At 44.5% G+C, this 12,403-nt stretch overlaps 1 protein-coding gene across 1 annotated transcript in view; it reads right to left on the minus strand.

Moving 5' to 3' along the window:
- The window catches only part of ACAA2 (acetyl-CoA acyltransferase 2), a 417,950-nt gene that overhangs the window by 60,421 nt on the left and 345,126 nt on the right, over positions 1–12,403 (minus strand). Inside the window, exon 9 of the mRNA XM_069626958.1 lies at positions 9,674–9,828. Within this exon, the coding sequence (XP_069483059.1) occupies positions 9,674–9,828 (155 nt within the window). The remainder of the gene's footprint in view (positions 1–9,673; positions 9,829–12,403) is intronic.

The following is a 12,403-nucleotide window of genomic DNA, read 5'->3' on the forward strand; positions in this document are numbered from 1 at the left end:
GTCTATTGCATCGTCAGCGACCAGGAGCTTAATGATGTCGTGGAGCGTTTTCCTGAGATCGCTTTCAGTTTCTCCTCATTCCGGGATCCCAAATAAAAACGCAGATTGTTCTGTCTTTCCCGGTTTTCCAAATCATCCATTTTAAGCTTAAAGTCCTCTTCTCGTTGCTCCAAGTCCATTATCCTATGTTCGAGCTGTGATTCAAGGGTGTCTATCGACGCTTGATTGTTCTCCACCCCATCGAGTCTTTCTTCTATGTTTTCTAGACGTTTTTGATTTTGTCTATTTTACCTCCTATGCTGGCCCCCATGTTCTTGATTTCACCCAGAAGGGCTGCAATGTCTCCTTTCGTGGCAACCGATTCATTTCCCGTGGTGTCCATTGTTGCCATGATGGGGTTATCAAAGCGAGGAAGTAGGGGAAGGGGGCTCGTTTTTGTTTCATGCTCATATAGGCTTGAACAGACGTATTGGTGATGGTTAAAGATTCTGATTAGGGCAAGGCGATCCGAAGGTCTGTTAAAAGTTTTGAGCGAAGATTGCACTGTCTCGCTGGATATTCAGAAGTCAAGGGCTCGGTTTTGCCCTCTTCGATGATTGGCCAGTGTTGCTAGAGACGTCTGCTGTAAATGTCGAAGCCTACGACAGAGGTGGTTTAATATTGTCTCCGTGGTATGCAGTGTTGTGCCAGGCTTTCCCGCACCCCTATTTCCTCTGTAATTGCTTATATGGTGTGTTGGGTTGGTCAAAGTACCGCTTTTTATGAGGGTGTCCAACCAGGAGATTGTGTAACTTCTTGATTGTAAGAGGATGCCTTCAGATTGATTCCAGGATTAGGTTGAAGTGTTGGGGTCTTTGTCGGGTTCACCGTAGGAGTGCTTACTTGGGGTGTGATTACCTTCCATACGTTGCTCACATTGAGTGGGAAGGGGGGTGGCAGCGCTTTTCACCACTTCGGTGGAGTCCCCTCTTTGTTCTCCCTTCAGGTCTGTACAGGGTGGGAGTCGCCCGATTGTGGGGTTGTGTACAATGAGCGGAGTTACAGTTACTAGGTTAACAAGGGGCTAATAGAACCCGGGGGTCGAGCGTTTCTTGCATTCCCAAGTTTGTCCTCTCCTGGCGCTGCTGGATCAGGGTCTGCAAATGCTTATGGCAGTGTAAGCTGTTCCTGCGCAGACATTGGGGCGTCCGGCTCTTGTTTCAGTCAGTTCTGTATATCTATGCAGTTGCCCCTTTGGTGTACTCCGGGCTCTGTCCCCTTTTATGTTCACATAGGGGGCATTGTGAGGTGGGTCAGCTCTGGGTATTTTCGTATGATGTCCCTGCAGGTAGCGGTTCCTACTTAGCGTTCAAAATGCTCCAGTGTTTAGCAGGGGAATATGTGGAATGTTTATTCTTCCTCACTTGCCTTGGGGCCGTGGGGGCGTAGGGATGAGCGCGCTCTGTTGATTGCGACTCACCGCTCAAGTACCTGCTGCACCATCAAGTTACATTTCACAGACGTCTGCGCTCCAGGTGGCCCACACATCCACTAGGTTTCTGGGGGACTTCAGGACGTAAAGCCCTTGACCGTCAGAGCCGCCGTGTATGCATGAGAGTGCTTGGGGGCGCTGGACGTGTCTCGAGTGCCTCCACTTCTGTCTTCCTTGGGCAGGGGACATCTGTCCGCGCCAGCTATGCAGTCAGGTGTTGTGATATGTGTCCCTCACCCCGAGACACAGGACAGCGCAGCGCCTAATTGGAAGTGGGTTCCGTGGCGCTCTCTCACTAGGATTATAGGGATTAGCGGAACGGAGGTTAATTGGGAGGTTAATTTCCTCGACGGCTGGGTTCACCCACCTCTTCTGTCTCCTTTCCTGATGGACTATTCTCTTCTGTCCGCGTTGCACTCGAAGCCGGAGCAAGGTGTCGCACATTGGCAATGCGTCGCACATTGGCAAGGCGTCCGCAGTGCCGCAGGACAACTTTTCAGCTTGGCAGATCTGTTGGCTCACGTGTGTCTGCCCAGTTTAGTTGGCTAATTTGTATTTGGAAATCAGTGAAGAATTATGGGGGATCATCATCAATAACTAATTTAGAGATAATATAAAAAGAGTATTGGTACAAAGATTTTTTAAAAAATGTAATTGGGTTATGAAACACTCACGTTCTGCAGAACTTTAAACTGAGGCTGGAAAGCAAGAATATGGATATAAAACTTTCAATTAAGTTGAGCAGCACGCTTCGATGATGTGGTTGTAGCAGTTTTACAAGACTTTAAAGTACTATCTCTTTTCCCCCTGTACATTATTGGAAAGCGTTCCTTTTGTAAACAAATATCTTTTAATCAAAGTGATGGCATAAAGAAAAAATGGACAAGTGAACATAAAATCACGAACTACAGGCAGGATCAGTATAAACCTCTACTGTTTGTATGTGTAATCGTGTATATAGCGCTAGTATGCAGACATTTCTATGTAAGTGCACGGAACAGGTTTTAGGGTTAGAAAAAATGTCTTGTTTAAAAATCTTGTCAATAATTAATAATGTTGTATGAGATAATTATTGTTCACATTCAGATGAACAGTTTTTGGAGATAGTCAATCGGTTTGTTGGTAGTAGAAAGAATTCTGAAAATAGCGTACCTGTTGAATGGGAATTGTTGAGACAGAAAAAAGAAAAATATATGTGATCTGAACCACACTGCAATCTTATGCTTGAATATTTGAAAACCAACGCCGTTACAGATAGCTTAAAAGTTAAATCCCTTCCAACAGGGTTCACAGATGATTCAGAATTTATCAATTCTTTCAATTACATTTTGAATACCTGTACCTCTTCCTACTGCTAGATCTGTCAGCAGCATTCGACTTAGTAGATCATAAAGTCCTCTGTTCGCATCTTAAGTCATCAGCTCACTTCTCTCACAAAACCACAACTTGGATCCAATAATTCCTTGACAATAGAACAATGAGATTTCTCACATACAGCATCAGCTGACTGCTCCAGTCACGTGCAGCGTCCCAAAAGGCACCTGCTTGTTCCCTACCCTTTACAATGTATTCACCAAGCCTTTGTTCGATGACCTTGACTAAATGGGTGTCACCTTCACTAACTATGCAGATGACACACAGATACTCATACCTGTCACTGGTGACTACGACACTGACTCTAAACTGCTCAATGAGATCTACAGTATCATACAAGCGTGGGTGGCCAAACACAGACTCTGTCTCATTGATGAGATGACAGAGTTCCTCCTCCTAGGATCAAAACTCAAACTAAACAAACTCAGTAAGCAGTTTGACATTTTCAACATTGATGGTAACTCCAACTTTCCAAAGAGGTGAAAACTCTTGCCATTTACATCGATTCCTCATTGAACCCATCAGGACAGGTCAACGCATCATCCTCATCTACAGCCTACACCTGCAAGCTAATTACTGATTGCAGACCCTTTCTCTCTACTCTTAATTGCATTACCATAGCTAGAGCGTTAGGACTCTCCAAGCTGAATTACTGCAATGCACTCTCTCGGAACCAGCCAACAGAACTTGAGAAAATTGAAAGTCCTACAAAATAAAGCCATTAGGGCAGCTCTAAACATCCCCAGATCCCATCACATCTCGGAGACTAGACGCAACCTGAACTGGCTTTTGGTTAAGCAAGGGATCGCCCACAAAATCCTCTCCTTAACCCATAAATGTCTTGCCGACCTAGCTCCCACTTATCTGACAAAAAACATCATACACAATACCTCAGTCCGCCCTATGAGATCGGCTCCGGCACACTGCCTCAAAGTCCCAGGCCTCAAATAGCAAAAAGCAGGAGAAAACAGCTTCCCAGTACTTACAGCAAAGCTATGGAACTCATTACCCCTCACACTAAGATACGAGCCAGCCTTCTACACGTTTAGAAAGAATGCCAAAACCTGGCTTTTCGTGCAGGAACCCTACCTAGCTCACTCTGTCCCTGGCATGCAAACTCTGCAATTACTGGCATATCTGCTCTACTTGTGTACATTTCATGTTAATCCATTGTATATCTGAGCCTATTTATATTGTATAATTAGGCAAAAATAGTAATCATTAGATTGTTGCAACTTGTATTCCTGCATTCCTGCACCCTGTTATCTTGTAATATTGCCACTGTACCTTCTGTAATCATTTATCTAAGTAATACGCCCAGATGCCCTCGGGCTTGGAGCTCTATACAAATAAACAAACTAAACTGTTAGCGGACTGGATATCCTTGATAATAGAAACAACCCAAAGAATTGGGGCCAATTAGAAAATCGATTTAAGTGAATAAGAAGCAGTTCTTGTCAACAATGCTGCAATATTTGATGCAAAAATATTTTGAGCAAGATCAATAAAGAATTAAATAAGTTCAAAGAGTTGAACATAATTAAGAAAATTGAGAAAATTCCGAATAGATTGTTGTCCCTTTACCAAACAACATGTATATCCATACTTGGGGTCTGGTTATTACACTGAAACTGATGGTACAGGGTTACATGTCCTGAAAACTTTTATACCTCCCCTATATTGTGCCTAATGTAGTTAATGGCCAGCTATGAAACATTGGTGAACAAAAGCAATAAAAAAAATGTAGAGATAAAAAACACGCAGCACACCGAGGACACCTTTTTGATTTAGTCAGGAAGAATTGAAGATCTACAAAACTTACTGTTGGTAACAATCAATAATATGAATCCAAAACTCCCTCTATGGAGGCTTGTTCAAGCTTTGAATGTTCATTGGCTTGTGGCAATGTTTCTTCCAATTTTCCCGGATATTGACCTCAGTTGTACAGATCTTGCCTTTTAATTAATTCACCAGTAATGTTCATTTGCTTTTTATAACATTTACTCCAACTTTCTCCATATATGTAGACTTGTGTAAACTTAGTCTTTCAATGTTATTTGGTGAGTATTCAAACCAGATTTGTAATTGCATGCCTGCCCGCCTGTCGGTACGCCCCGGGCCTCCAAAAAACTCCAGGGCAGGTGTTTCCTGGCATTCCTGACCTTTTGCGTACTGCTCCCACGATGTTCCCACGGTGGGAAACCATTTCCTGCTTTGCAGACACTTCTTCGCACTTCCTGCAAGCTTCTCTCTCACTTGCCGGTGGGAGGGTTGCTCTGGAGGGCGACCGCTCTTCCAACAACCTTCCCCTTGCTGCCGGCACTTTCGCAGTCCCCTTTCCTCAACTGTGTTGGGAAACTGGAAAAATTCAAAATTCGCGCACCATAGCACTGACTGGGGGGGTGGACACGTCATCATTGTCATTTCTGTCACTTTTGCAAATTGCGACAAATATTCCAAAATGTATGGTAAATGGGATAAGTGTTACATTTAGGTTACTTTGTGTTATTTTGTGTAGAGGCGATACATTTGAAGATTTGCATGCGCACATAAACATAACGATGAAACATTGTCACAGAGAGGGCCCCTCCACACTCAGGCAAAGCAGGCGATCAATATGTGCATGTGGAGTTTAACTATATGAATGGCGGTCATGAGAGGAGATCATAATAGGTATAAAATGCACACAATGGTACACACGTATGGGAATTGTTTTTGAACGCAGTAAAAGATGTGAAACATATGAGGTGGTATTGGTCTGTGTAGCATGGGTCTCCACATTGTGGATCCATCAAAAGGGTGGTAAATGGGGTAGCTGCGGTCAGTTTGCAGATGGCTCAAGTGCTGAAGGGCAAGAGACGATATGATCTCTGGTGAACTGGAGAGCTAATTGTTGTAAGAGATAGGCATCTTGTGAATTCATGGGGTTGCTTGAAGCAGGTGGCTCTCCTGGGGCATTTGTGGAGACCAGTACTAATACATTTTAGGAGAAAGATTGTGTTGTCAGAGAGTGGGCGGAGCTCATGTGAATAGGAAAAGGTCAGTCACGTAGAAATCATAAAAATCAGACAGCGGACAGGTCTGGGCAATGTGATTAGCAAACATGAATAGGTCTAGAGTGAATCTATGGGTCTTTCACTCGTCTTCATGTGCTTAGGTATTCTGTCTGCGTCATTGATATGAATTCTGTTGGTGCCAGCCTTTCCAAGAGGCAAGGCTGGCACCAAATATGGAGAGGCTTTTGGGCAGGGGTGTGCTGACAATGTAAACTATGTAATTATACGTTTTTAGGGGATTGTGTTATAAGGTCTGTGTCCAATGAACTGTGTGGATTTTAGCTTTCTCTGTACAGGACAAGTGATCATGTTTGGGGGGATGTGACCACAAAAGTGATGGGTGGAAGGTTTCGAATGAATCTGAACCACTGGCAATTGCTCTGGGCAACCTTCCACACCACCGTTTTTTAGCCCGTCTGCTCCATTGCAAAAGGGGTCCAGCCATGTGCAAATCAGTCAGCTGCCGCCACCAATGGTAGCAGCCCAGCCCGAACTGCTAGGCCAGGTCCCCTCTGCACAGAAAACCAAGCAACCCAGACATGTTTCAGCCTTGTTGGACCTCCTCAGTGAGGTGCAGCCTGGGCATATCCTCTCTCACATGGATAGACAAACTGTGACCACAAAAGTGATGGGTGGAAGGTTTCGAATGAATCTGAACCACTGGCAATGATCCAACTCAGAGATGTGTGTGTTTTTCATGAGTGTCAGTTGACCCTGATGGCCTAAGTGAATGGAGGTCTGGTGGGTGCTGCTCGCTATGCAACTTAATATTGACAATGAGAACTGATCTGCCTGTCACGGAAGAATTTTGAAGTAAAGCCACAGCCTGCTTTTCAATATTCTAGCTTTCTGCAACATCTACACAGCGTGCATCTTTTATTAAATGCAACACAGTCTATATAAATGGAACTGAAAAACAAATAGTGTGTCCCAAGAATGAAGAAATGCACCTCTCCATACATCCTTTCCTGCTTCTCTTCAAGATGGATACAAAGGGCACTACTTGTTGTCGGGAGTGACGAATCAATGGCCTGTTACAATTGGCTGTCTCAACATATGAAATGTGTTTTACCAACCAAGAGGAGTGTTTAAACTCGTGCAGAGTTTGTGTGAGCCTCATGAGGCACTATGACTGGATGTCAGTGTGCCCGATGGGTGAACCGGCACTACGAAGATGCAGTGTTTAGTCATCCATGCCAAAGTAGTTGTGCAAATCTGCAACATGGAGTTCATGACAACCTGCTTGTTGCCATAAAAAATGACTGTTCTATGGTCTGTTGAAACACGGATAGTAGAGTATAGGAATGCACAGGGGGCCAGTAAGATTGACGTCAGTTCTAAGACGCTGATGTCAACTCTTACTTGGCAGCTCATAAGACTTGCAGTAGTCCATTCAAATGGATACTATGCTGTCGGAAAAGTAGGAACGGACCCACTCCAAGTTTGATTTGTGTGACCATCACAATAGCTCCTTCATGACTACTTGAGGGATCGAAATGTGAGAAGTCTATGGTTCACATAGGACATCTAAAGGGATGTATGCGCAGCATTGTCAGACTGACCCATGAAAAAACTGCTTCATTGATGCCTGGCTTGACAAAGTGTGGACGATAAGCAGGCAGATGGATGGGCTAAAAAACAAATAGACCGTTGGTGGGATGGTTGGATGATTGGATGGACAGATAGTGTGATGAATGGATGGACAGATGGATGGAGAGAGGACATCTAAGGGGATGTATGCACCGTGTTAACAGACCGACCCATGGATAAACTGCTTCATTGTTGCCTGGCTTGCCAAAGCTGCCTTTACCCGATCAGCTTGTTGTTCAGGTGCAGATAAATATGAATCCTGTCTGGTTGCAGATGTATGTGTTTATGTGCTGGGCATTATATAGTGCCAATCTAAATGTGAAGCAACACAGTCATGTACAAGAAGATCAGTTAAGGTATAATAAGGAAACAATTGGAAAGAGCTGAAGCCTTCACTTTTCCAACACGTCTGGTTCTAGGACAAAGGGAGGAAAATGACTTAAAATTATTCAACAAACAAACAGCAGGCATCTGTGGGGGAGTGGTCATATTACTATATGCATTTTGATAAAGTTCACGGAATGACCAGCAAGGTAGATGGGGCGGTTATTACAGGTGGAGAAGGGGGTTCTGTAGGTAGCTGGGCAGCAAGGGGAGCATCACACAATCAGCGGGCAGGAGCTCTTCAGATGGGAACATCAGGAAGGCTTGTCTCTTTAAGTGACAGTGAAACTTGTGAGGACATATTGACTCTTTAAGAGACCCAGAGTTGGCCTTTCAGCATGTAGAATATTTGTTGTAGTTGACATTACCTCCAAATACCCCAACGACAGGAGAAACTTTTAGTTGCACTCCAACCAAAGTGGAAGTGATAACAATATTTAATCTGCGGTAAGAATGCTGTAAGTGCAAGTAACTGATTGTTCTGCCTGCCAGGCGCGAGCAGATCCACAAGAACAGCTTACTAAGCTTGGGAAGTGGAAGCAGTGACACTTAGCAATAGGGCATGAACAGCACCTAGGTGATCTGCCTTGTGCGCTGCTGGATAGCTGGGAAATCCAGGGATCACCCAGTAGCCAAGTGAGGACCACAGGCCAGAGGTGCAAGGTCCCTTTCTATTGAATCCAACTAGCAAATGAGTGGTTCCATACCTGGTTGGCCAATTCAAACTGCCCCTAAAATAAACCGACCACATTCATACCACAATTACTATCCAAGTACTAGAAGGTCTGTCCCACAGAGAGACTCCACTTAAACTGCTCCACACTGACATCAAGCAACAGAACAAATCCACACCAATGCTCACTCACATGGCCAGGTAGTAACCATCTATCGAACCATTGTATGTCTTCCACTCACATTTGGACTTGATAGACCATGTAGCAATACCCATCCTGCTCAACCGCACACCTCTTTCCCATAGCACCAACAGATATGAACCAAGACACCCCACCGCTCCTCCAAGAACTGCCCCATGAATGCACTAGAAGGAAACCTCATGGCCTTGGCTTTCCGTCAATGCGTTGTAGAATGTCAACGCCCAACACACCCAACTACACCCTGAGAAGACTCAACCCATACAACACAAACATAAGCCTGTCACACCTCACCTTGGTACATAGAAAGCAAATGGGCCATCCAAAGACAAGAAACGTTTGGCATGCAGGACACTCATTACCTCAGGCAAAGCAAATTACTGCTTTGCCTGGCAATCATAATGGAAGCATCTGAGCAGACCATCATGTAATACAGCGGAAAAAGATCTAGGCAAAACAGAGCTGAATGGGTTAATAACGTTGCTTCTATTATGCATATATTGGTGACTATAATGATGGCAAGCAATAACAAGTGTCATTCTGTCACCGTGTTACTACCTAAAGAGAGAAGCAACACAATGGGATAGAAATATTTGTGTTGCATTGCCCATTACATTTTCCGGTCCTATAGTAGATTCTTAGGGAACTTCCATTCATAGTGTCTTAACTAAATGTGGTCTTCTCCATCAAAGATTCATCACATTATGACTAAGAACCGAAAAGGATTCCTATAGTTAGATGCGGCAAGCCAAAAAAAACAAAGCACAACAAAGGCAAAATCACAGACAAACATTGAGACAGGCATTATAAATAAAAACAGGTTCAAAGTAAACTCATTTTCAACTAAAATTCCAGTTACATCTCCTATAAGATGGTGTAGAAAAGGGGACAATGCTATATGTCACATTTCACAAACGAACACCAACCTTAGCTCATGAACAAGATGGGCAGTGATTCTTGATCCAGATGCTCCTAGGGGGTGACCGAGAGCGATGGCGCCTCCGTTGACATTGGTTTTCTCTGGGTCCAGACCCAGATCCTTCTCCACAGACAGATATTGTGGAGCAAAGGCTTCATTCACCTTCAAAAGAAAGCAAGGGTACATATTCACACATCAGTAAAAAAAAGAAAAAAGCTAATCACACCATTTGCTAGGACCGAGAAGGATGGCTCAGTACGAGCCATGAACTTCAATTTAGACTAAACACACTTCGAGTGTGGACCCATCAGTGAAATGTCTATGGACAGAAAGTCCCTGTAAAAAGGAGTCACTTGGGTTTTAGAGCATTACAGGTTTACAACACAAAAATTACACCTGTGAGGACTACAACTTTACTCCTAACATAATATGATGGCAAACAAGCCGTGTAGAGGCATTTTAAAAGTGCTATATCTTCAATTAAATAAACAATTTCATGTGACAGGATCAGGGGCTTCACCCTGTCAATTGGGCGCAGGAACCCCTTCCAACCTGGTGTCCTAAATGGGCATTTGCCAGAGGCGATCCTATACCAGAAGTGGGGTGAGCGAGTTACAGGGCCCCTGTCCCTGATCCCCAAGAGCATGCTGTGTCTTATACAGCTATTGGCACTAATTTATTTTCCACCGTGTCTACCTGCCTTTTCTCTGGCCATTGGTCATTGACATTAAGGACCACCATGCCAATAACAACCCACACCAAATATTAGAAGGCTGAAAACTGAGTCTCACTCCACCAACAACCTCATTAGCATCAACAAAGATACAACCTTCAATGGATGGAGAGAGAGGGAGGGCACCGAGGTGAGCCCCGACAGCCCCTGTCAGAGAAACTGGGTAGAAAGCTGGTCAAGCACTGGTTAAGCAATGGCACGACCAGAAAATAAACATGGGGGAGTTTACTCCAGACCAACACGTTCTCATCATGGTGCCAGTAAGACAGAGGGTCTTACAGGACCCTTCAAAGTTGTGGGAAACCTTGGAGTGGTCAATTACTTGGTTTATTTCAACAATCCCAAGGAGGCCCCTAGGGTCTTTCATGCCAAGTGTCTGAAGGCTTATTCTGCCATACCAGAGTTAGGAGCTATGCTCTTAGCTTCTGATCAAGAAGGAGAGTGTGCCTCGCCGAGATCTTCTAAGGGCACACCCTTCAGATGGGTCAGTAGAAGGGGTAACACTCTCTACTAATCTGACAATGCAGCAGCAGGATGTGTGCAATGCTTTGTTGACTCACTTTGCCCCCTGTTCTCACTTACACCAGGCTTGACCCCCTTGGGGCCAGCACGACATTGTACCTGTTAAAAGCAGGGGCTACAGGATGTCGGGTAATGTGAGGAATCACATAAAAGGAGGTCAAAAGGATGCTTGACCTTGGAGTAATTGAACATTCCACAAGTCCATGGGCTAGCCCAGTTGTGTTAGTACCAAAGGCAGGAACTAAGGAACTTAGATTATGTTTCTGTGTGGACTATAGTGCATCAAATGCATTCATTAGGACTGATGCCCATCCCTTGTCAAGGACAGAGGAACTAGTGGATAAGCTGGGTTCAGCGAAATTTCTCAATGCTTTTGACCTGACAAGTGGTATAGACAGATTGCCATGACTGACCAGTCCAAGGAGAAGGCAGCATTCTCAACTCCAGAAGGCTTTTGCCAGTTTAAGGTCATTCCCTTTGGCTTAAAGAATGCACCTGCCACATTCCGGAGAATTGCTAACCGTGTTCTAAATGGGTTAGAGAACTTCTGCATGGCATACTTGATGACCTACCTGGGAAGAACATCTTGACCACCTGGGACATGTGTTGCAGACCCTTCAACAGGCCAATCTGACCATCAAAGCAAGTAAATGCCAAGTTGGTCAGAGTAAAGTGGTCAACCTTGGTCATGAGGTAGGAGGAGGGGAGATCACGCCCTTACCCAGCAAAGAACAAGCTGTACAATACTGGGCCACCCCAACTACTCAAACTCAAGTACAAGCCTTCTTAGGCCTTACTGGTTATTCACAAACTTAATTAAGAACTATGGGACCATAGCTACTCCCCTGAATACCATATCCTCGCCCAAGTACACTAAAAAGGTCAAGTGGAATGAGGACTGTGAAAAAGCCTTTCAGGGGCTGAAAGATGCCCTCTGTAAAGCTCCAGTGCCGAGAGCTGCAGATTACACTCAGGCCTTCATAGTACAAACTGATGCTTCCAACACAGGGATAGGAGCAGTATTGAGCCAATTTAATAGCAAAGGCAGGGAGCACCCCTTTCTTCATTAGTAGACAATCAAAAGATGGGGAGACAAGGTGGGCAACCATTGAACGTGAATGTTGTTCTATTTTTGGGCCCTAAGTCAATTAAGACCATACCTCTATGGCAATACTTTCAAGATACAAACTGACCACCAACCCTCAAGGTGGCGGATGCAGATGAAAGGAGAAAACCCAATATTGCTCAGGTGGTCCATAAGACTACAAAGCTTCGACTTCACTATTGAGCACAGGTCAGGTACCCAATATAAGAATGCTGAAGGTCGCTCCAGAAAGTATGACCGACTGTATCAAGAGATCTAATCCAGGAGTGAATTAGATCCTCCTGTCTCCAATCTGTGGGGGGCGAGTGTTAGGGTGATGTATCATTATTGTGCTTCATACACTCTCCTAGTGAGACCCAAGACACTTTTTTGTGGAC

Source organism: Ambystoma mexicanum, chromosome 6p (assembly GCF_040938575.1).
Source record: "Ambystoma mexicanum isolate Mex_15411 chromosome 6p, UKY_AmexF1_1, whole genome shotgun sequence".
Taxonomy (NCBI): Eukaryota; Metazoa; Chordata; class Amphibia; order Caudata; family Ambystomatidae; genus Ambystoma; species Ambystoma mexicanum.